Here is a 25,423-nt window from a genome sequence, read left to right on the forward strand (position 1 = left end):
CTCCAAGTGTCCGAAGCTACCTATCTCAGACTTTCTGACTGGATAAAAATGCAGGTGTTAGAAATCTGGGAAAATGGGAAGACAGCTACAGGCTCATGAGAGCCAATTTCCTTTCCAGCCACTGTTCAGTGATATCATGTTAGTCGCTTGAAATTGGCCATGGTGAGATATTTACATCACAAAAGGCAGCAAATAGTACAAAACGAGACTCCCCTTCTTCCCCGCCACTCCACCTCCAGAGAGCAGTTTAACAGCAGCTCCTGCCTGAGCCAATCCTCATCCAGCAACCCCTTGAGTTCTCTCAGCAGTGGCTGCACAGAGATCAGATGTGGGCTATCATAAGCCAGGGGGGCGACCTTATATCCCAATAGAAAAATCTGGACCTGCTGACCTGGGCTGGACCTTAAGGAGCCTACTGGACTGTGGACAAAGCGTAGGCAGACCTAAATGGTCTCCCTAGGCCAATTCCAGTTCCTGCTTGATATTCTAAAAAAGTAAAGAACTGGGCAAGGCACCCTTCTAGCTTTGTGGAAGCAGAGAAAAATGGAAAAATGACAGGGACAGGTGGCTGGACTTCCTTCCGTGCAGGAGCAGAAAGCCCTCATCCCAACTCTCTGGCAGTCACAGACAAACTTCTTGTATGGTTGGCTCTGCACCCTTAACCACTATTATACTGGCTCCCTGACGAAGTCATGGATATAGTAAGACATGGATACAGTAAGACATGGTAAGACATGGACACAGGAATGGAGGGAGAATGAAGATTTGATGATAACTGTCAGGCTTCAGGCTTCAATGCCCAGGTGTCCTATGGTGAGAACATAGGAAGAAAAGATCTGAAAGCGTGTATGGGAGTTAGTAATAGTTCTGTTTGGGACTTGGTGAGTTGAAGTGCCTATGGAACAACAAATAGAGATATCCAAGAAGTAACGGAGAATTTTAAGTTTAAGAGAGGACAAAAGACTTGGGAGTTACTGCTGTACAGATGGAATTGAAACCACGAAATCCCTCAGCCAATATAAATGTTGCTAGAGAACAGCAACATTTAAGAGAAAGAGCAAAGAAAGAAAGAAACTGGGAGGGAATGTTATAGAAGTAGGAAAAAAACCTGGAGAATGTGATACACTGTAGAACCCAAGGAAGGTAAAGAACATCAAATATTGCAGAAAGGTTGAATACGATAAGGATTAAGATGAGAGACCCAATGAGGTTATTGTGGCTAGTCCAGAGTGAGGAAGACAGTAGTAAGAGATGAGATTTAAGTAGGCAAGGGCCAGGTCAAGCAGGACCTTGTGTGCCATTAGGATTTTATTCTAAGTGCAGTAGGAAATCCTTAGAGGATTTTAAGTAGTAAAGTGAAAAAATCTGATTTGCATTTTAAACATATCTGTTACATGGAGGATGGACTAAAGAAGGTAAGAGAGGAGACAGCTAGGAGGCTATTGCAATAATCCAGACTTGGACTAGGATGGTTGGAGTGGAGGTAGTAAAAAGTGTTCATTTTGAAGAGATATCTGATTGAATATAGGATAGGAGAAAAATAGGAATCAAGGTATACAGAGGGTTTTGGTTTGATCAACTGAGCAGGTGGTGGTGCCGTTTACAGAGGTGGGTAAGATTAGAGAAGAAAAACATAAACAGGTTTAGGGGCGGAAACCAGAATCAAGAGTTTATTTTGGCTTTCTTGAGTATAAGATGCTCATTAGACATGCAAGTGGAAATGTCAAGTAAGCAGTTAGCTATCCAAATTTGGAGTCCGAGGCTAAGTTGGAGATTTTAATTTTGAAGTCATCAGCATATGCCTAGCATCAAACCACGGGCCTACATGATTATTAAAGCTGTGTTACCCCTCTCTTTTGAACTAATAGAGAATGAGTAGCCCTTGGGTGCGGGCTGGGAGAGGCACTCAAAATCACCCCTGTTGGACAGAGGACTCTGGGCCTTATAACCTGAGAGCTAGACAGGAATTAGGACAAACCTGGCTCAGGGACTTCTTGCAGAAAAATGGTGCCCAAAAAACTAAGACCCCACAAGAGGACTGAAGGATTTCCATTTCCTCCCTCCTCTCCCATTCCATAATTCTCTCCGTTAGTAACATTAATTCAGGAGGAAGAGAGAGAGGTGGTATTGAGGACACTCAGTCTGCAGAACCAGCAATGGGAGCTCCAGCTGAGGTCAGAGTGGGGCTAAATGTGGGAGTTTATGTGGCATGCACTCCCTCCTCCCCAACCTGCAAGAGTCAAGGCTCCTGAGAGCTGGCATAAAAGCCACCCACAGTTATAGCATTCCCAGGAGGAGGCCTGGGCTTCAGGCAAGGAGTCATACCCACTATTCTACAGCTAATGTGAAGAAGATGAGCACAAGCCGAAGAGCAGAGACCAACCGTCCCCCGATTTTGAGCCACCCAGACAAAAGTACTAAAAGACCATTACTCTTCTAACTTTAATGTGTATTCAAATCATCTGGGGATCTCAGTAAAATGCAGGGTCTGTTTGAGTACATCTGGGATGGGGGCCTAAGATTCTGCCTTTCTAACAGGTTCCCAGGTAACGCTTTTGCTGCTGCTCTACAGAACCACACTCTGAGTAGCAAAGAATTAGAGGCGGCGGCGGGGCTGCCCGCCATGGAGGGGCCATGTCCAGTCTCAGGAAGGATGTGTTCATCTGCACAAAGTCACAGAACCTTAAAGTGGAACTAGCCACCATTTTGTCACAGTTGTAACACAGGTGGTCATTTCTTGTCAGATCACCCCTTCTAGGGGTATCACGTGGTTGTTCCTAAGCTTTACTTCTTTGTAGGTATGTGATCTGGGGCAAATCTTCAACTTCTCTGCATTTCAGTTTCCTCATCTCTGTCATGGGAATAATAAGACTATTGTGAGGATTGGCTGAATTGATAGATATAAAGCACTTAACAGACAGCAGCATAGTAAGTGCTCAGTAAATGCTGCTATTCTTGTTGGTAATATACTCTCCTACCTTCGTTAACATAGACACACATAGAGGCTTGGCCTCCTTTTGGTATATGGTCAAAAATATAACCCCCACCTCCCTCCCACCAAAAGATCTATATCCTCTCTTTCAAATTCCACCTACCCTCCTGTCCTGTGCCACTCCCCCTCCCCTGGCCCCTGGCCCCAGTGTGGTCTGGATGGGCCCCATAGGGGCAGGGACAGGGACAGGACGTGGGGCTGTATCTGACAGGAACCTGAGGGGCTGGCCCGGGAGGGGATTGGGGCCCGGCTTCCTGAAGGGAGGATGGGCTAAGGCAGGCACACAGTGCCGGAGAAGATGCCCTCCTGGGCCCTCTTGATGGTCACCTCTTGCCTCTTCCTGGCTCCTCAAAACCCAGCACAAGTCACCAACCAAGGTGAGGTGTGTGTGTGTAGCGGGGAGGGGGTGTGTGAAAATCACCTATACCTAAGAAGAGGGGTCCCTGGCAGGGATACAAGGTAGGAGGCTCCCACTGGTCCCCTACTCTTGCCCATAAACATGCTTGGAAGGACCCGGAGCCCAACTCACCAGCTGTTCCTCAGATGCCTCCTTGCTGGCCTCGGACTCAGAGCCCCTGAACTGTTTTTCTCGAACATTTGAGGACCTCACTTGCTTCTGGGATGAGGAGGAGGCAGCTCCCAGGGGAGTATACCAGCTGCTGTATGCCTACCCAGGGTATGTGCTGTGCTATGCCCCACGCCCCTGTGTCCGTCCTGTCCTTACCTCAGATGAGCCCCGCTCCAGTAGCTTCCCTGCCTTTGGCCCTATCAGAGACTTGTTCCAAGTATATGCCCTAAGTAGTCACTTAGTGAACAGGTATGATTTGAACAGACCCAGGTTAAGGCCCTACATAACCCCTTATCCCACCCGTCTCAGGCACTAACGGAAATGGAAGCAGGGCTTGGGCACAGCCTGGGTCCTGAGGGCTGGGCATTGTGGCTGTGTAGGTAGGATGGACTTCTCCTGTGCCCGCAGGGAGGAGCCCCGTGCCTGCCCCCTGAGTTCCCAGAGTGTGCCCCCCTTTGGAACCCGATACGTGTGTCAGTTTCCGGCCCAAGATGAAGTTCGCCTCTTCTTCCCACTGCACCTCTGGGTGAAGCATGTGTTCCTGAACCAGAATCTGACCCAGCGGGTGCTATTTGTGGATAGAGTAGGTAAGGGCCATCCTCCTGTCACCCTGGCTCCTCTGTTTGCTGCCCCCAGGCCAGATCCCAGAGTCAGATTAGCCCGTGCTCCTTCAGGACAACATGTGTGCCCTCCATTACTAGACCCCCAGAGGCATCTCAAGACCCCCTTATCATCTCTCCCAGCTTTGGCATCCAGAGCTAGACTTCATTGCACGTCAGAGGTACCCAGGTCTTCCCATCATTAACCGATTCATCTACCTGTTTAGTCAACAGTTATGGAATACCTATGATGTGACCGACACTGTGCTAGGTGACAAGGATACAGAGATGAAAAGAGATCCCTGCTCTTGAGGAGCACTGAGTCTAACTAACTAGCAGGAGGTCACTGTTCTCATGAGGAAAGAGCAGGATAAGAAGCCTCCCTGTCCTGCTCTCCAAGAGAGCCAATCCAGCCCTCCAACACCCTTCTCTTTGGTCCATGAGTTGAACTGTACACTGTAGCACTCAACTCAGAGAGTTCCAATATGCCCTGTCTTGCCCTCAGGCCTGCCAGCTCCCCCCAATATCATCAAGGCCATTGGTGGGAGCCGGCCAGGGGAACTTCAGATCAGCTGGGAGGCCCCAGCTCCCGAAATCAGTGATTTCTTGAGGCACGAACTCCGCTATGGCCCCAAGGATCCCAGGAACTCCACTGGTCCCACAGTCATACAGTTGCTGCCCACAGAAACCTGCTGCCCAGCTCTGCGAAGGCCAAACCCAGCCACAGCTCTGGACCAGCCTGCATGTGCTCAACCTATGATGCCCCAAAAGGATGGACCAGAGCAGACTTCTCCAACTAGAGAAGTATCCTGCCCTTCTTCTGCTCCATCTCCTATCTCCTACTCCTAATTTTGCCCTAAGAAAAGACAGGCCATACTTTGGGGATTCCAGATGGGGTTGCTCCTTGGGGAGTTAGGACAAGCTCTGATTAGTCTTCATGTCATTTAGGGACCCCCCACTTTGGGTCATTCGCACCAACAAAATTGAGAGCTTCAGGCCTCCAAATTTATAGGGATTTCTCTAAAAACCCCTGAACATTACCTGAAATCCACTGACTGGCCCTTAGTCTGTGTGCATATCTATCCAGTAAGAAACCAAGCGTCCCTCCACAGGCATGCTATAGAGCCTCAAATATAAGATATGGAGGCTGTCTTGGCTGAGAGGCAGACCTAGATTCTCAGGATGGGATTCTTCTCCCAAGGCTCCATCTCTAACAATGATGGGTGGAAGCTGCCTCATCTCAGGGCTCCAACCTGGGAACTCCTACTGGCTCCAGCTGCGCAGCCAACCTGATGGGGTCTCCCTCCAAGGCTCCTGGGGACCCTGGTCACACCCTGCAACCATGGACCTGCCTGGGGATGCAGGTGAGTCAATTAAAGAGTGGGGAGATAGGGAAGAAATAGATCTCTGGGAAAGACTGAGCTAGACATGAAAGCTCTGATAACCATGGACCTTCTTGATGACCTCAAACATGGCACTGGACACAGTGAACTATATTCAGAGAGAGAACAAAGAATAGGAATAAATGTTCCAAGTTATGTGTATAAAGATGGTCTGAATACCCTATAGAGTAGGAGCATGTGGTTCCTGATGGGACTTCCTTCTCTGATTTTAGTGGAAATTGGACTGCAATGCTTTACCCTGGACTTGAAGAATGTCACCTGTCAGTGGCAGCAACAGGACCATGCTAACTCTCAAGGCTTCTTCTATCACAGCAGGCCACAGTGCTGCCTGAGAGACAGGTGAGAATTTGAACTGCTGATTGGGCTTGATGCCATGAGAGAAAGGCACAATCTTGCAGAAAGAAGAGGAAAATTGTTCTTGGTCCTCTTTTGTCCCCTTCCTGTCCCAAAACCAAATGGCCTCCATACTCTTATCCTCCAGTGGGTGTTTTATCTTTTCAACCCCTCTCCATTCCCCCCGGGAATGCTTTGGTTTAGTTCAGCTTTAATCATGTCACCTGAACCATAGCAAAAGCTCATATTCTCATTCACCTCCAATGTATTTCCCATGCGGCTGGCTGACAGAGTGACCTTTGTTAAATTTTGCATGGCCTTTCTCTACTCAAACATGTACTGTAATTTTCTACTATTTATTAAATCCAATCAAAACTTCACTGGGTCTTCAAGAATTTCCACCGAACACTTCACTTATCCAATTGATAACCAAATCTTGTTGATTTTATCTATCACATATCTCTAAAATTTGTTCACTTTTGTTCACCACTGCCATTATCCTAGTATGAGCCATCAATATCTCTCACTTGGACCAGGAGAAAACTTATTAACCGATCACTTCTTGAATCCTTTAAATCATTCTCCACACAAGAGCTGGAATGATCTTTTTAAAATACAAAAATAAACATAACATTCCCTGCTTTAAAATCTTCAATAGCTCCCCGTTGATTGTAGGATAAAGAAAAAAACTCTATCATGTCCTTATAAATTTTTTAAAGACTCAGCCCCTACCTGTGCCTTCGGCCTCATCTTATACTTCGCTGCCTTTTGCTCTCTATGCACCAGTATTGGCCTTCTTTGGTTCCCTCTTGCCTGCCATATTCCCTTTTGCCTTTGGAGCTTTGCACATGCTATTTGCCCAGCCCTCCTCTCTCAAACGTCACCTCCTCAAGGAACCCTCCCCTGACCATGCAATAGCACTACTATACATCTTCGTTGTACCATGTACTTCTCATTCTTAAATACTTATCAGAGTTACAATTTTACATTTATAATTTATGTGGTTAATTGATAATAAAATATTATCTCAGAATTTCAGTTGAAAAAGGATGATCTTGACTATATATGATCCATGAGGGCAAAGTCAGCGTCTTTTTTTTCTCACCAACGTATTCTCACCTACCACAGTGCCTGGAACACTGCAGATGCTCAGTAAAAAATTGTTGAATGGATGAGTAATTAAAAAAAAAAAACACTATTGGTAGTTTTAATGTATTCTTTCAGTTTTCTATGCATTTATATATGTCTGTACATAATTAATTTTCAATATAAATTGGATCACTATATATATGTGTGTGTGTATATATATTATATATATAGTTTATTAACTTATTTTACTTAAAAATATGCCTTAGAGATCATTACAAAAATATGACTCATTCTTTTTAATAACTGCACAGATTTCCATAGTATAGGGGTGCCTTGAATGAATTAAAGGATGGCAAAACTGAAGCCACCATTTCTTCTACCAAAACCTGCTCCTTCTCTTATTGTCCTCCAACCTACCATCAGTTCACCTTTCCAGGATTGAAACATGGAAATCATCCTGGACTTCTGTACACTCTCCAGATCCAATCAGAAAGTCTTTCATTCCAACCTTTTCGGCATCTTTCGAATCCATTTATTTCCCTCTACCCTCATTGCCACTACCCTGTCTTCAGATCCATATCACTTTGCACATGGAAGACCATAACACTGTCCTAATAGATTTCTCTCTTTCTAGTCTACCCTCACAAATCCTTTCCTACAAACTGCAGTTAGAGTAATCATCCCAAAATACAAAAGCTTATTTTGACAATTCTCTATTTAAAATCCTTAAATTCCTCCATAACTACAAGATGAAGTTCGAGTTGCTTAGAAAGGCCACAAGGCCATCCACGACCTTGGTCTGCCATTTCTCAGTTATCACTCACACCAGGCCCTCTGTGCTAAAAGCATTCTGTTCCACTTAGAATTACCCCCAAAGCACCATATCTCTTATCTCTGCCCAAGCATGTGCCTGGGATGCCTGTTTGTCCCCTTTGCCTCCTACTTATAGTTCAAGATGCAGTCTAAACATTGCCTTGTCCAGGAAGTACTCTTTGACACTCCCAGTCTGGATTAGATGATCCTCCTTAATATTGTCAAACTAACCTGTGCACATCACAGAAAAATACCATCTGTTTTTCTGCCTCTCCCACTGAAATGAGAGCTCCTTGAAGATGATTCTTCTATGTATTCATAGGGCCTAACACAGAGCCTGGCACATAGTATCAATTATTTGTTGAATAAATGACTAATACATAAAATGATATATAATTTTAGTAATGGCTAGACATTTATGGGTTATATTCATGAAGGAGACACAATTCATTTGTTCAATAAACAATTGCCGAATGTGACTATGTGCCTGGCACTGGGGATAGGGTAAAAAATAAAAGAGAAAAAGTTCCAACATTGTTGGGGCTTACATTTTAGTGGGGGAAAAAGATAGGGTGACAAACAAGAAATAAAGAAACAAGGTTATATGAAAGAGACTAAGTTGGAAGTTGGGGCGAGGGGGTGCTAATTTAGGCTGAGTCATCAGAGAAAGCCTCAGCAAGGTAACAGTTGAGCTGAGACCGTAGTTGGCAAGAAGGAATAAGTCACATGACAATCTGGAGTCAGAGCAATCCAGAGCAAGGTGAAGTGTAAAGACAGGGTGTTTTGCAAAACTGTGGCACAGACAGAGCCACATGTGAAGGGTGGCAAACTGATGTAAGACGTGTAGGAGATGAAACGATGAGGTAGGGAGGAACTAAATCATATAGAGTTCTGTAAGCCCTGGTATAGAGTTTGGATTTTGTTCCCATTAATTCTTTTTAGATTAATTCTTAAAACCCATTAAAATCCTTAAAACCCATTAAAAGATTTTAAGCGTAAGAGTGACATGATATGATTTACATTTTTAAAATATATGTTTTCTGTGAAATTAATTATAAATGAGTAAAAGTGGAAGCTGGGTCACCAGTTAAAAATTTGCCTTTATCCAGGCAAAAGGTAATGGTGGTTTTACCTCATGTAACAGTGGTCAAGATCAAAATGAATGGATACATTTGTGAATATTCTGAACATTATCAGATCAAAATTTTTGAAGCAAATTCTGGTAGCTGTATGGAGAACAAATTGAAGGGAGTGAGGAAATGGAGGCTGAAAATCCAGTTAGAAGGCTGTTGTAATACTCTAATAGCAAAATAACATATAGAGATGACAAAGAGGGCTGCTGTATGAGAACAAATAAAAAACATAGGAATGTTTTCCTGCAGAAAGATGAAGTCTCTTTGAAAGAATCCTGTGAAGTAGGTACTATTAACCCATTTTACAAATGAAGAAACTGGGGCAGAGTTATACACCAATAAGCCAAGACCTGAACTCTAGCCTATGCTATTTTCACATATCACATAGTTCTTTTATTAAGAGAAAAAGGCTGAATACTAGAGCAAACATTAGAAAACAAAACATTGTGGTATAAAGAGAGAAAGAAAGCCCTGGAAGCCCATCCAGGAGATGAGTTAGATAATAATCCATGCAGGGCACAGCCTCTGTGGAATGGAGAATAGCAGTCTCTGAGGCAGGCCTGATTCAATGACTCTATGGGGCTAATTCTTAGGAACCCTATCTGGGAGAAGTGTGAAGAGGAGGAGAAAAATCCAGAATTACAGCCCTCCCAGTTCACCCGCTGCCACTTCAAGTCACAAAATGACAGCATGATTCACATCCTTGTGGAGGTGACCACAGCCCAGGGTGCTTTTCACAGTTTCCTGGGGTCCCCTTTCTGGATCCATCAGGCTGGTAAGAATTTTCTTCCCTTCTCCTCCCACATAGCTCTGTGCACTACTGCACCTGACCCCATGCTCAGAATCACTAACTCTGACACTTCTGACCCATGGTCCTGGTGACGGTCATGTCTCAGAAGGACTTAGACCACTTTCTGATGACATCCCTGTAGTGCTCATCCCCACTCCCAATTTGCATTGGAGGGAGGTCTCCAGTGGGCAGCTGGAATTGGAATGGCAGCACACAGCATCCTGGGCAGCCCAAGAGACCTGCTATCAACTCCGATACACAGGAGAAGGACATCAGGACTGGAAGGTAAAGTCAAACAAATGCCCACAGACCTCACCACACAGGGTGTCCCTAAATTTTACCATGTCTGTTATCAAGGACCAAGGTGTCCATGTATCCATGTCCAGGCTTGTATACCTATGTTAATCTGATTCAACTGCTATCTTAATCTCCCAGTGGCATCTGACACTGCTGACTACTTCCATTTAAAATTTCCTCTTCCCTTTGCTTTTGGGATAGCAGTGTTTCCTAATTCTCGTACGACCTCTCTGACCAAACCTCACTGTCCTTTCTTGGTTCCTTTTCCACCCTTCCTCAATATGTTTTCTACAGTCCCATCCTAGACTCTTTCCTCTAGATAAATATATATGCTCTCCCTAGGTGAGCACTTCAACTCCATAGTTTTAACGGCCATATATATTAGCCACCCCAAACTTACTATATGGAAAGGAACTTCTATACCATAGGCAAACTACCTGAACCTTTGAAGTCTCTGTTGGTGAAATGGGCATAAAGCGATCTACTTTTTGGAGTACAGTAGAAAATTATATAAATATTGCCTTGCAGATAGAAGGTACTCATATACATTAGTTAAATCTTAGTTTCTTTCTCTATTTTTATTCTCATTTACCACCTATACAATATATACAACTTCTTACCAGATAGCTCTACTTAAAAGCCTCCAGAGGCATTTTAGACTCAATACAGTATTTCCCTCTTAGCTGTGGGGGATACGTTCCAAGACCCTCACAGATGCCTGAAACCACGGATAGTATTGAACCCTACATACACTGTTTTTTCCTATACACACATACACTTCACAGATTCTCTTTGGTATATTCAAATCACCAGCATCATTACTCTTGCACTTTGGGGCCATTATTAAGTAAAAAAAAAGGGTTACTTAAATACAAACACTGTGATAACTTGATAGTTGATCTGATAACCAAGGCAGCTAAGTGACTAACGGGCAAGACAAAGGCATGATTCATGTCCCAGGTAGGATAGAGTGAGATGGCGTGAGCTCTCTTCATGCTACTCAGAATGGCACACAATTTAAAACTTATGAATTGTTTATTTCTGTAATTTTTCATTTAATATTTTCAGACTGTGGTTGACTGCAGGTAACTGCAGCTGTGAAAAGTGAAACTTCAGATAAAGGGGGACTACTATTATCCAAAACTTAACTCATCTACAGTGAAGTACACAAATCTTAAGTATATAGTTGATTAAATTGTTCATGTGTATACATCCATGTAACCATTATCCAGATCAAGATATAGGTTATTCATAGCACCTGAGAAACTCCTCATGTCCCCTACAGACACACATCTCCCTGCCAAGGTAACTGCTATTCCAACATTACCATTAAGTTTTTACTGTTGTTGGACTCAACAAAATGGAACCAAACAGTATTTCTTCCTCAAACTCACTTCTCCTATTACCTATCTCTAACAATGGCATTCCCTGCCGGAGCCAGCCGGCTAGTCGAACAGTACCTGAAAGAAGGGGGTGAAGCCTAAGAAAAAAGAAGATAGGAAAGAACTTTCGGGAGGGCATACAGTCTCACTGCTGCAGCCCCATCTTTATTTAGCTCAGCCTTTATATAAGTTTTTGGATACAATAGCAAAGCACAAGGTATATCATTCGAATGCTAACATTCACACAAGAACATCCTTGTTATCTGGGTTGTAAAACATCATCCCCTTATCTTAAAAGTATTTCTTTAGGAGGCAAACCTCTCCTCCAGGGTCAGTGATGATTAAATCAACCAATTGCTTCCTTTAACCATTGATAACACAGTCTCAGCAGCTGCTTTATGGCTCCCAAACTATGTGACACCTTCAGTGCCTTGTAATGGCTCCCGACAACTCCCACTTACCCAGTTAGCCAAACCTGAAATCCACCCTCTTCCTTTTCCCTTCTCAACCTCTTATTTATCAACAAATACAGTTTCTTGTACCAACGGTCCTCATATCCCTACTACCACTGCCTTAGCCTCATCTGTAACCATCTAGCCTGCCCTGCCATGTTCTTAGCACATTGAAGTACTCTGTAGCCCCCAATCGAGCAACTCAGGCAATACTGATTCGTGCTCCTGATGCCTTACCTATAGCACTAATTACATGTAATTATTTACTCGTTTGTATGTCTTCCTCATTAGACATGTGAGTGACCATGTTTCACTTATCTTTTTCCCAGTGCCTAGCCCAATGCTTGGCATAGCATAAGCAGTTCATAAATGCCTACTAAAAAATTAAGTTAATGAAGCCTCCCTGCTTGTGCACATGATGCTTGTTCCCTCTGCTTGGAATCTGTCCTTGTGCTCCCAGCACCTAGCACAATTCTGGCATCTGCTGCTGAATGAGTGTCATTTGCAAATGGCCTATTTGGCCCTGAGTATCTGAGTGTTTCCATCACTGGGTCTGGAGTTCTGGTGAGAGCTTCTGGCAGGATGCCTGTGTGTCCAGGCCAGTGTGTACACCGAAATCTCTGTCCGGGTGTACCCCATGTATTTGTGTCAGGATGAGTATTTGTGCAGATGAAGTCTTTATGTCTGGGTGTGTGTCAGGAAGCATTTCTCGAAAAACTGGGCATGCCTCCGGTAGGGCGAGGCCTCGGGCTGGGGGAGGTGTTCTATCTTCCAAGTTTCCGCCGGGATTTGTGTTTTCTGTAGTGAAGCTCTTTGGGGGATCCCCTGGAATTCAAAACGGTAGGATTCTGGTCCAGCAGACGCCGCCGGTCTATGGAGGCCCACCCACCCACCAGTTCCCATTGCCTGACCACCCGCTCGCTTCTCTGTGCAGGTGCTGGAGCCGCCTCTCGGGTCGCAAGGAGAGACTTTAGAGCTGCGCCCGCGCTCCCGCTACCGTTTACAGCTGCGCGCCAGGCTCCACGGCCCCACCTACCAAGGCCCCTGGAGCGCCTGGTCGGACCCAGTGAAGGTGGAGACCGCTTCCGAGACGGGTGAGAACAGGGACAGGACCAAAGCAGCCAGCGGCCCGCAGCTGCGCGGAAAACGCCGGTGCAGTGAGAGGCGGAGCTCCGACCGCACGCGGCGCCCTGGGATGGGGAGGGGCGGGGCCAGGGCGGGGGTGGCCTGACCTGGGGGCGGGGCTCCAGCAAGAAGCATTGGAGATTTGACGGTTTTTTGTCCCACAGCCTGGATCTCCTTGGTGACCGCTCTGCTCCTGGTGTTGGGCCTCAGCGCCCTTCTGGGCCTGCTGCTGCTGAGGTGGCTGTTTGTTGAGCAGTACAGGTACCACCCTGGTCAGGCAGGAGAAGGGGCGGTGGTCAGGGAGGGACCGAAAGCCTCTAAATAAGCGTCCCAAGCTTTCTGACACGCGCTCTCCGGACAACCACAAGTCCAGACCTGTGGCTTCAGCTGCTTCCTGCACGTCTCCCCTGGGGTTGCACCGACTCATTACACCCTAACATACCCACTATTCAGGACATCTCAAGCAGCCTCGCCTCCTGGCTTCTAATCTCAGTAACAAGGCTACTGTCCATCTGTCACCCGAGCCAAAACACTTGGGCGCCTCACTCCTCTTTCTCCAGTCTGGTCTGATCTGGTCATTCCACCTTCTAAACCTCGCTCAAACAATGGCCCCTTTTCTCTAGCCCTACAGACACACTACCTGATTCACTGGAACAGAGCCTCTTCTCCTCCAATCTAGCCTCATGCAGCCACTAAAAAAATCTGTTAAAAATGCACATGAATTTATCACTCGCCCCGTTAAATCTCATTATTAGCTCCCCAGGATTGAGTCTAAACTCTAAAATGACAAGCAAGGCTTCGCAAAATCTGGCCCTGCCAGCATTTCCACCCTTTCCCACCCCGTGCATCACCCTTGCCAAACTACTGGTGATTTCCTCCACAAGTCAAGTGGTTTTACTTCTCTCTGCCTTTGCCCATAATGTCCTCTCTGTCAGGAATATCCTTCCTGGATGACTAATACCCATTTACCTTTAAGTAACTTTCTTTACCGATTTCTTTCCTAATCTTACCCTATTGGCTACTCTCTTTGTGCCCCTGTATAGACTTAAATCATAGTAACAGTAGCATTTTACTGTATTTATTTCTTTATATGTCTTCCCTGTACCTTACTTGGTCATCTTTAAATCCTCAGCACAGTGCCTGCTAAATAGCACACTCCCTTAAATAAATATTATTAATAATGACTCATCTATGTGGAAAGACTAAGGCTGAGGAGAAATGTCATTGGAGGTTATAAACAGAAAGGATAGAATTCATACCCCCTCACTCTTCTTGGTAGGTCCTGTGGGAAGAGAATGTGGATTATATAGGAATGAGGGTTTGGCCGGCGATAGGGCCCAGGAATGGAATGCTGGCAGGCAAGGGCCTTGAAAAGTTGTGTTGTGGGGGCAAGGATCCAGCTCCAGGTAGGGCTGGTGATGGGTATTAGGCAAGGGAGTGTACTCACTCCCTTGGTAACATCTCTTGATTCTTGAAGATTCAGCTCAGAAGGCAGCTCCTCCAGGCAGCCTCTTTTGATAGCCCTAGGCTAGGTTAAATGTCCCTCTTCTGGGTTCCTATCTCTTTTGGAACATGTCTGTGTTCAAACTTTTAATCTGCTCATGTATATGAGCAGACTGGAATGTAGCCTCTCTGCAGGTAGCAAGATCCAACAAAAAGTGAGGGGAGAAGAAGGAGGTGGTGCTGCTCAATGAAACACACTCAGTGCTTTTTCCCCAATTTACCAGATAAATCACTCCTCCTTCCCTGAAGAGAGATGAGTGAGGTCACAGAAGAGGCCTGAAATGTTCAGCTAAAGTCCCTCCATGTAGAAATATGAACCTAAATAACTTGAGGTTCCCCTATATACCTTAATCCATACTCTTCCCAGATTGATCATTTTCCCCAATAACTTAATAATAAGCCCCACTGGCTCTCTTCATTCATTCATTCATTCATTCATTCATTCCACTAATATCTTGGGCACCTATTATGGGCCAGAGAGTGTTCTACCTGTTCTACACCCTGGAGATACAGGAGTGAGCAAATAGGTAAACTCTCTGCTCTCATGGAGCTTACAATTTAGTGAGGTAAAACAGACAGAGATGAATGTATATAATAACAGTGAATATCCAATAAGTCAAATGCTATTAAAAAGAAAAAAAGCAGATGAGATAGAGAGTGATGGGGAAAGGAGGTAGTATTATTTTAGACAGGGTAGTCAGGGAAGGCCTCTCTGTTAGGATGGCATTTGAGCAGAGACCTAAATGAAATGAGGGAATAAATTGAGTGTTCCAGACAAAGAAAAGAAGGTGCAAAGGCCCTGAAGCAGGAATGTTTGAGGATATTTTGTACCACTCCTTTTTTGAACCTCCCCACTACTGATTTCCCTCCCCTACCTGAGGTTTCCTCTTCACTTGTACTTCTTTGTCTTACTTTATTGCCTTGACTACACTCTCACCTCTCCAAGCTTTACTCATCCATCTCACTGCCTCCCCCACTGCCCTACCCAGTGTTCTCTTCCTCCAACTCACTCCCATAACTCAAGTCTTCTTCTCTTCCTTCTCCCCAAGGAGCTTGAGGCATGCCCTGTGGCCCTCACTTCCAGACCTGCACCGGGTCCTAGGCCAGTACCTTAGGGATACTGCAGCCTTGAGTCTGGTGAGTACACTCCCTTGCCTAATGCCCATCATCAGCCCTACCTGGAGCTGGATCCTTGTTCCCACAACACAACTTTTCTAGGCCCTTGCCTGCCAGCATTCCATTCCTGGGCCCTATCCCCAGCCAAACCCATTGCTATACAATCCACATTCACTTCCCGCAGGACCTGCTCTAATCCACATCCCTTTTCTTCCCATCTCTCCCAGCCCAAGGCTGCAGTCTCAGATACCTGTGAGGAAGTGGAACCCAGTCTCCTTGAAATTCTACCTAAGTCCTCAGAGAAGACTCCCTTGCCCCTGTGTTCTTCCCAGGCCCAGATAGACTACCGAGGATTACAGCCCTCTTGCCTGGGGACCATACCCCTGTCTGTGTGCCCACCCGTGGCTGAGATGGGGTCGTACTGTACCACTCACATTGCTAACCATTCCTACTTACCTCTGACCTGTTGGCAGGCCCCTCACTCCCAGTACCCAGGACAGGTCCAAACTCTCTAGACCTTTCTTCCCAACCTCTCTACCCACTCCACCCTACCCCATACCGTATACATCTCAGACCTCATTTCCACCCCTCTTGTTATTGACCCTCATAGCTGGGATTCACAACACTGACCTTTCAGTACTGCTGCTGACATAAAGCCAGGACTCTATTACCTCAGGCAAGGCTCACTTGACTAAGTTCCTCTAACTCCCACCTTCTTTCTTTCTCCTCTTTAATGCCAAATTCCTTGAAAAGAAGTCTTCACTTCCCCACTTCTCATTTGCTCTTCGGACTATTTCAATTAGTTCCCCTACTACCACTTTGCTAATGAATCTGCTCAGGCAGAGTTCACCTCAAACTTTCTAATTGTAAAATCCAATAGGATCTTGTTAACCCAATCTCTCTGTGGATTTGTCATGTGACTACCTGTTTCTCCTTTAAGTTCTCTCCTACCTTGACTTCCATAACATCACTGTCTCTTTTGGCTCCTGCCTGTGTGAATATACTGGTAGTTAAGAGCATAAACTCTGGAGTCAGCACTGGGTTCAATTTCTGTCATCCCACTTACTAGCTGTAGGCAAATAAAGTCTTTGAGTCTGTTTTGCATCTATAAAACAGGGGTAACAGAACCCTACAGAGTTTTGAAGAGAATTAAGATAATCTAAGTAAACCACAGTGCCTAGGATATATAGTAAATGTTTAACAAATCTAAACAATCATTCTTGTTCTCTTACCCTGGCATCTTGCACTCAATTATTGCAGTCCCTCAAAAGTCCATTCTTAACACAGTTCCCAGTACCACCCACTTTCATGGCCTTTACTCTATGCTGACTATTCCAAAGTCCTTATTTCCAGCGCTTACTTCTATCACAACACCTGTCATGCGTTATGCAAGTAACTGTTTATAGATCTCCTGCTACTCGATTGTGAGCTCCTCGAAGGCAAGATCTGTGATTTATTTATCTTTCCCCCCTAGAACCTAGAGTAGTGTTTGGTGCATGGCAGTTGGCCTTCAACAAATGTTTTCTAAATGAATGAAATATTTCTGGACACCACCATCTTAACCCCATGCTAATCTCCCTCATCCTCTAAGCCATTCATATGCAGCAGTAAATGTGCTTATGCCATTCTGGCTACGGATTTCTCTGACCCATTCAAACTCTCACACAAATGTTTTTTTCGTTTGTTTCTTTTTTCTAGCTCCACATCAACCAGGGTCTTGGCATAAATGGATGGCACACTCAAACTGGATATCTTGATGAGAGTTTAATAAAGAGCAGGACTTAGGAAAACCATCAAGGAATAGTGTAGTACCCCAGGGCTAACAACAGCTGGGAACTGGTTCCATCCCTAGGCATCAAGGGGTAAGGGGAGAGAATGGTTACTAGATCTGGAGAGAGTAGCTGTAAGAGAAGGCTACCTGGCAGGAGCAGTAGCCTTTGATAGAGAGATAGTCAACCGATGAAGACATGGCAAGGAGGGAGCCAGGGGAATAAATACCTGAAGCTCACTCTTATCCCATTCTCTGATCTATGTATTAATTTGCTAGGGCTGCTGTAACAAAGTATCACAAACTTGGTGGCTTAAACAACAGAAATGAATTGTCTCACAGTTCTGGACTAGTTCAAGGTGTCAGCAGGGTTGGTTCCTTCTGACGGCTGTGGGGAAGAATCTATTCCACGCCTCTCCCCTAGCTTCTGGTGGTTTCCTGGTAATTTTTGGTACTCCTTGGCTTAATAGAAGCATCACCCTTATCTCTTTCATCTTCACATGGAGTCCTCCCTGTGTGTGCCTGTGCCAGAATTTCCTCATTGTATAAAGACACCAGTTATATTAGGTCAGAGCCCACCTAATATAATATAATATAATATAATATAATCTCTTCTTAACTAATTACATCTACAATGACCTTATTTCCAAATCAGGTCACACTCCAAAGTACTGGTGCTTAGGAATTCAACATATGAATTTTAGGGGGACAAAATTCGTAATATCCTCCCGTTGTTGGAAGCCAAACAGAAGTCAGAGCCCAAAGGAATCTATTGATGCAGGCCATATGAATCAGCCTCACAGGGCACAGGGCAAGGTAGAAAGATGAAGAGTAGGTCTCAATGCGACAAATGGATGACATCCAGTATACTCATCTTCCGTAATTCCTTCCTCCAGCTATGTTCAAGACTCCAACTCTACTCCTAGAGATTCAAGACTAGGATTGAGACCCAAACCACTGAAGGTCTCGCCTTTACATCCACTCACCCATCATGTCCTGATTACTTTTACTTACTAAATTCCTTCTCCTCTTCTCTAACTCCACTTTACTACTACAGCTTTCTAATCAATATCTCTGCTTCCAGTCTCTCTCTTTTGTATCTCTCCAGTCTCAACCTGTATGTTGCCTCCACACTGAGCCTATTCACCTCACTCCTTGCTTACTTCTTACTTCTAAATCTTTAGCTCAATTCTTCAGAATGTGATTTCTTTCTCTTCCACTATTTTCCCATGTGATGATTAAAAGCGTTAATACAATGTCAAGTATATAATGAATACTCAGTATTTATTGAGCTATTTTTATTATTGTCCCAATTAAATTGTTCCACCCCCCGAATATCTATATTTTATTCAAATCTTCCATGCACTTTGCCTCCCTAGATTCAAGTCTTTCAGGTAGGAATTCCCATTTAACCAGCTCCTCAGCCTCTAATTTTCCATTTCTAAAGCTTTGTTCTCCTTCCCTCCAGACTAAGAAGAAGTGATCTTTCTTTCCTAGACTGGAAAAGCTCCTTGTGTTTTCTATTCTGTTTTTTCCTGGGGAAGCTACACAGGCCCCTTATTCTATCAGCTGGCCCTTGCCTGACCTCTTTCACCTCCCCTGACTCTTGCCTTCACCTTCACATAAGCATAGGCCTCTTGATGTTGTATTTCCTCCAGCTCCTAGGCACTGCCCCTTTCTCAGTCCCAGATTTCTCACACAAGTAGTTCATGCTTGCTGCCCCGACATTCTCTCCACCCTTCTTTCTGCATCCCTTCCCGGAGCACCCACTCTTCTGATCCCACTCTCCAAGGTCACTGATGATTTGTTTCTCTATGGCCAGTTCTGACTGCCTCTGTCATCATTCTGCTTGACCATTTTGCACATTAGAATTCCTCCCACTTCAAAGTCCATGTCAGTATAATCTGGCTTTTCATTCCTTTATTTTAAAATTTATGAATTCTCTGAGGTTATATGCAGCATCCAGCAAGTGGTAAATCCTGCCATGTCCAGTGTGGCCCTGGAAAATAAACCTGAGTGGGAACAGTGGGAGATTGAGAAAAGAAAGAAGACAGAAAGCTGGGATCAGGAGGTCCACTGCCCACTCACTGATGGAGGAAGATGGCGCAGTTTTATTTTTGCAAGCTGCTTTTACATAAGAACATACTAGGTGGCATAAGCAGTTTCCCTTAGGCATAACAACACTGTTTCCTCTACTTTCCCCAAGCCATATCTTATCATGGCCTTCAGCTTGTTTGCCTACCTGTGGCTATGTTTATACTTTCTTGTTCTCAGAAGGAGTTTGCTGAGGCAAGGTAACCCTTGGTTGCCCTTGCAGACTGCAAGCACCTCATCAACTTACAGTCTACTCTCCACCTTTCCTTTTAAATTGAAGCTGCAGTGCATACAAACCAATTTGAGACTGTGTTAATTGTCATTGGACGATTCGGCAGCTGATTGAAAAAGCACAGAATACAACAAGCATACAATTCCAGCTAAAATCCAAAAAGTATATTTAAGCATATTCAAAGGATTAAACCTTTCAAACTAATTAGTCTTTAGCTAAAGCTTGAGGATCGATTATAGCATCTGAAGCATTTTGAATGTCTAAAATTTCTTGATGCAAATTATGCACACCTAAGCTCAAATTGTTATGATGCCAAATACCTTGCAAAAGAAGTTTAACCCTTTGCCAATTCCATAGTGACTGGTTATAAATCATGTTAGTCACACAGATTGCCTTATAGGCAGCATGACAGCATAAACTCATTCTTTTCTCCAAGGCCTCGACCTCATTTCCATTCTGAACAACTGATTCTAGAGCATTTAATTTTACCTCGAATTTTAAATCAATGTCCTTGTGACTTTTTATGGCTATGGATGTATTATGGGCTAATTCATTTACAAAATTGGCATTCCGAATGCTTTGTGACAATGCGACCACAGCAGTAACTGCTATGGCTACTAAAGACACAAAGACTACTATACCAGCAATAACCAGTCCTATAACTCTTTTGTCTCTGCTCAAGGCAGCCTTAAATTCTAACAGTTTGAACACTGCTACCATCATACCAAGGCTCTTCCAATTTTGTTGGTAACATTATAAAACTAGGTTGATTCAAAACTAATAGATCTGACCCTTTGTTGTGAGGACTTACACAATTAGTTAGATTACAATTGACACAAAATATATTAAGAAGTCCATTAGAAGCAGTTGTTTGTACTTGTCCAATTAGAAAGATATATGGGGCAGCAACGCAGGCTCGAACCCCATGGCTGTGCTTGATGTCCAAATCTGCAGTAGATGAATCAGACAGATCAAGAAAGTCCAAAGCTGCAAAGGCATGCCACAAGTGCTTTTGAATGTGTCCCTTTGGGGTGGTCATCAAAGACGCTATGTACCTTCCACGTGTCATCCAGTCTTTTTGAGTAACAATGCAATGAGACCAATCATACACCATCTGTGGCCATCTGGTTGTATTATGTTCCAAAGGCAGAGGATGAGGACATTCTAGCCCATTCATCCATCCTTCCAACTCTATTGATGTAGTATTGGGACAATAAGGTATCCCAGGAGGATGCGTTGCTAGCGCCACCATAGTATTGTTAGAAAATCTAAGAATAGATAATTGCTGCAAATACTTAAACATGTCCTACGGTCCAGTAAGATTAGCAACACTAGCCGCCTCATAGCCATCTTCAGGTAAGATTCAATTCTCAAGCATCCTGTAACCCCAGTACAAGTCCCCACACACAGTGGTGCAACTGATGATATACCCCTCTGAATAATTAAAATTCATCCAGTGTGGTTTTATATGGCCATCAGGATGGCCTCCAAGAACCTGTATGTCATCAACAAACACAGGTACATTAACATCTTCCCATGTAAATGGATGTAATACAAGAGGATTGGGATAATATGTCCAATAGTTCTCTCCTTTGACTATACTTACTTATACAGTAAATAAAGCTAACATGGCCACAAACAATTGGTCAGGTGTGACAGGCAAACCCTGATGTCCTACCATGTCCTGTCCTGATGTTAAATGTTTAATATCCCCCCACATAGGATTACGTGCCCTCCAAGTCCCTCTGGACTATGGAATGATTATCAGAGGAGTGATCTTCAGACACTTCGGGGGAAGGATGAGCTTCTCTGGGTCTGATCCATCCACCATCTTCACAATGTCTAACCAGCCTTTCAGGCAGCCTACGAGGTCTGTCAGCACCTTCAGGAAAAACACAAACATGCCCCTGGCCCCATACTAAAACAGGATCCAGGCCATGCCATTCATTAGTTAATGGATCTTTCCAACGAACTACTGCTTGTGGATTCCCCAAAGGGGACCAGAACTTTTCTGTAGCTGTTTGACCATCATCATCTGTGTTTAAAAAATTTGAAGTAAAAAGCACTTGACTTAATACATTTTGAGGAGTCATGGAGCTAACTCGCCCTTTTTGTTTTTGTATTTGAAGTTTGAGGGTGCGATGAGCTCGTTCTATAATGCCTTGTCCTTGAGAATTATAGGGTATACCTGTTACATGTGCGATCTGGAATTTATGACAGAATTGTTGAAATGTCTTACTAGTATACCCAGGTCCACTGACCATCTTAATTTGCTTAGGAAGGCCTAGGACTGCAAATGTTTGCAAGCAATGACTAATTACATGACTAGTGCCTTCCCCCGAATGAGCGGTAGTGAATATAAATCCTGAACTGGTATCTTTAGTAGTACGTATGTATGGAGTATTGTGGAAAGACCTAACATAAGTAACATCCATCTGCCATCACCTTGGATTTACTCCATAATGAGGGACAGGCAGATGAATTTGACATTGATGACATCGCTTAATTTGACGAGCACTTTCCATAGTTAGGCCAAATTGCTTCCATAGGGCAGAGGTATTGTGATGGTGTAATTGACTTTCCATTGCTAACTGCGTAGGGGGAGAGAGTGCAGCAACCAGCAAATAGTAAATAGGAATAGCTCCATCAGTGCTGGTAGTGCGATCCGCATGTTCACTTCTTTCAGCTAGTGCCCCTGAGAGCTGTGAATGTGCTCGTGTATGTCCAATGAAGCATAGGTCATTCCTAGCTTGAATAAACTTTTGAAGCTGTATGAATAAACGAAAGAGGCTCTCATCTGCCATATGTCTAATAAAGGCAGTTTCAATAATTTGACTTACAGTATATAAATAAGCAGTGTCTGAATAAATATTTACAGGTTGTTGCAGTAACAGCTCTAAAGCCCAAATTAAAGCCAATAACTCAGTTTTCTAAGCCAAAGTCAGTTTGTTTTGAATAAGTCTGAGTAGGAGTATGTACTGCAGCAATACCACTGCTAGAGCCATCTGTGAAACAGTAATGGCCTTGGGGACAGGTACCTGGGAAATCAACTTAGGAATTATTACAGGTGTTTTGAAGCAAGAACTATGTCAGCTTATCAGGTAGATAATGACAATCAACAGTTGTGTTACACTGAGCTAATGATAATGACCATGAATTAGAATATTGATTTAACTATGTTTGCTACTTCTAATTATAAGGAATAATTATAGTGTCAGGATCTCTTCCCAAGAGCTGTTGCATCCGGGTGTGACCCTTATCTATAAGGGTAATTAGTTTAAAATATGAGTTAATAACCTTTGGACCAGAATTTGGTAAATGTAACCACTCTATTGGGCCTGATCTCTGCCAAATAATCCCAGTTGGTAGGGGCTTAGTTGGGCAGATTACAGGTAACGAAGGCAGAGAGGGATCTATATATGATAAACCTGTGTATTTTATGTTGCTTCATTTACTAATTGTAAAGCCTGTTTAGCAGCAAAAGTTAACTCTCTGGGAGAAGAAGGATCAGAATCCCCTCTCGATATATCAAACAGAGGCTCCAGTTGTCCAGTTGTCCTAACTGCGGTCTAAGCCAATTAATATCTCCGAGTAATTTTTGAAAATCATTAAGCATTTGTAATGAGTCAAATCGAATTTGAACTTTTTATGGTTTAACTGTATGCTGCAAAATCATAGTTCCCAAATAAGAAAAAGGAGCAGACCTCTGTACTTTCTCTGGTGCAATGCAAAGACCATAGTTCAGTAAAGATACCTGCAATTCAGCATATGCTTGCAGTAGTATTTTTTCCTCTATGTGTGCAAGCAAAATTTCATCCATATAATGGATGATATAGGAGTTTGGAAACTTCTCTAATTGGCAATACTGATTGAGCAACAAAATTTTGACACAGTGTAGGAGTACTAGCCACTAGTACTAGTGAAAGAACTAGTACTTGTGAAAGAACCTTCCATTGATACCTTTTCATGGGCTCCTTAAAATTAAGTGAAGGAATGCTAAAAGCAAAGTGCTTCTTTTCTTCAGGATCTAATGGTATAGTAAAGAAACAGTCTTTTAAATCTATAATAATAAGATAAAAATTCCAAGGAATCATAGTGGGAGTAGGGAGGCCAGGTTGAGTGGCACCCATAATTTCCATAGTTAAATTAACTGCCCTTAAATCTTGCAGTAACTGCTATTGGCCTGATTTCTTTTTCATTACACATATTGGAGTATTCCAAGGACTAATGGAAGGCTCAACATGACCTGCCTTAAGCTGTTCATTAACTAGCTGCTGGGCTGCAGATGACCTCCTGAGTCAGGGGCCATTGGTCTATCCATTTGGGATCATTAGACTTCAAAGATATTTTTTCCAGCTGTAATCTTACATGAGGTAGCAGGAGCTACCAAAGCCCCAGCTACAAATTTTGATATCCTATCCCAGAGCGATCATATTTAGGTTGGCCTTGTATAGGTTGCATATGGCCTTATTGCTCCTTCCCTAGTCCGCCAAGAGGGATATAACCTTGTCTAAACATCATGTTAGAAACTTGAGTATTTGGACTAAAAATCATAACCTTTAGCTATGACAGAACATCTCTTCCCCATAAATTAAAAGGCAGGCCAGGAAGTACATAAGGACTGAAGGAACTCTATGACCATCAGGATCTGTCCATTGTTAATATCTTTGAATTTTGTAATGGTCTTTGAGCTTGTCCTATGCCTTGTAGCTAAGTTAAAGTTGGAGCAGTGGGGCCTGCTGGAAGGCCAGTGCTTATCAGCAATAACTGATACATCACCTCCAGTATCTAAAAGACCAGAACACATTTTTCCTTCTATCAATAAAGTCATTACAGGTCTTGTTTAATTTGTTGGACCCAATAAAAATCTGAGGAACCAAATCCAGATTTTCCCCTCTCCCTAGAATTTAATACTTTCCCAGACTTTATATGAGGAATAACTAATAATTGAGCAATTAGTAGTTATTTGAACAATTGTTCATAATATTCAAGCCATCACTTTAATTTCCCCTATATAATCTTCATCAATAACTCCTGGCAACACCTGAAACCCCTTCATAGTCATGCTACTTCTTCCTAAAATAAGACCTACTGTTCCAGGAGGAATAGAACCCCATAACCCTGAAGGAACTGCTTGAGGCCCCATTTCAGGAGTTAATACGTATTGGGTGGTGGGACTGAGGTCCAGTCCTGCACTTCCTGGCGTAGCGCGACAGAACTGTTGAATTGTGGGCTTGCTTGAGACAGCCGTACGCACTGGGTGGCAGGACCACTGATGGATTGGTAATTAGTGCCCCCATTATTTGGTGGGGCCAGGGCCAGCCCCAGGGACCATTTCCCTGAATCAGGTTTCCCTGGACATCATAGATAGACTTACAATTATTGACCCAGTGTACCCTTTTTTGACATCAGGGGCAAACTCCAGGCGCTTTAGGTTTACTTGCCCCTCGACCACATGACATTGGGTTACTTCCAGAACCTCCAGCTAAATTCCTGGTGGGACATTCCCTTGCAAAATGTCCAGCGCCACCACTTCTGAAACAACTATTTCCAGCTTTCATTACCTTCCCCTGTGGACCCTTTATATTACCTGGAGCCTGGGTTAGGGCAGTACCCAGAGCAGCCCCCTGCACATATGCTGGCCCAATATCTGCACAAATTCTTATAAAATCAGACAAACTGGCAGTTTTTCTTAATGCTGTCTGACAAGGTTTGTTAGCATTCTCATAGGCAA

The 25,423-nt window shown here is 43.8% G+C and overlaps 1 protein-coding gene and 1 long non-coding RNA gene across 3 annotated transcripts; one reads left to right on the forward strand and one right to left on the reverse strand.

The window, feature by feature from the left end:
* Positions 1-3,246: 3,246 nt before the first annotated feature.
* Positions 3,247-17,934, forward strand: MPL (MPL proto-oncogene, thrombopoietin receptor). 2 transcript variants are annotated; one of them, XM_016123727.2, is made up of 12 exons: positions 3,247-3,369; positions 3,536-3,668; positions 3,969-4,147; positions 4,665-4,963; positions 5,361-5,523; positions 5,775-5,901; positions 9,524-9,705; positions 9,863-10,005; positions 12,786-12,945; positions 13,141-13,237; positions 15,529-15,616; positions 15,823-17,934. In XM_016123727.2, the coding sequence occupies exons 1-12, from the start codon at positions 3,291-3,293 to the stop codon at positions 16,108-16,110; spliced, it is 1,938 nt and encodes a 645-aa protein (XP_015979213.2). In that variant the 5' UTR covers positions 3,247-3,290; the 3' UTR covers positions 16,111-17,934. The 2 variants fall into 2 exon arrangements, with proteins under 2 accessions (XP_015979213.2, XP_015979212.2); XM_016123726.2 differs by having other exon boundaries at positions 3,251-3,369; positions 3,503-3,668.
* A 1,493-nt stretch (positions 17,935-19,427) lies between these two features.
* LOC118611978 lies at positions 19,428-23,612 on the reverse strand. The gene is made up of 2 exons (XR_004954592.1): positions 21,937-23,612; positions 19,428-21,877 (listed from the first exon to the last, which is right to left on the reverse strand). It is a non-coding gene; the product is annotated as an uncharacterized LOC118611978 (long non-coding RNA).
* Between the last annotated feature and the right edge of the window lie 1,811 nt (positions 23,613-25,423).

Source organism: Rousettus aegyptiacus, unplaced genomic scaffold, assembly GCF_014176215.1.
Source record: "Rousettus aegyptiacus isolate mRouAeg1 unplaced genomic scaffold, mRouAeg1.p scaffold_m13_p_1, whole genome shotgun sequence".
Taxonomy (NCBI): Eukaryota; Metazoa; Chordata; class Mammalia; order Chiroptera; family Pteropodidae; genus Rousettus; species Rousettus aegyptiacus.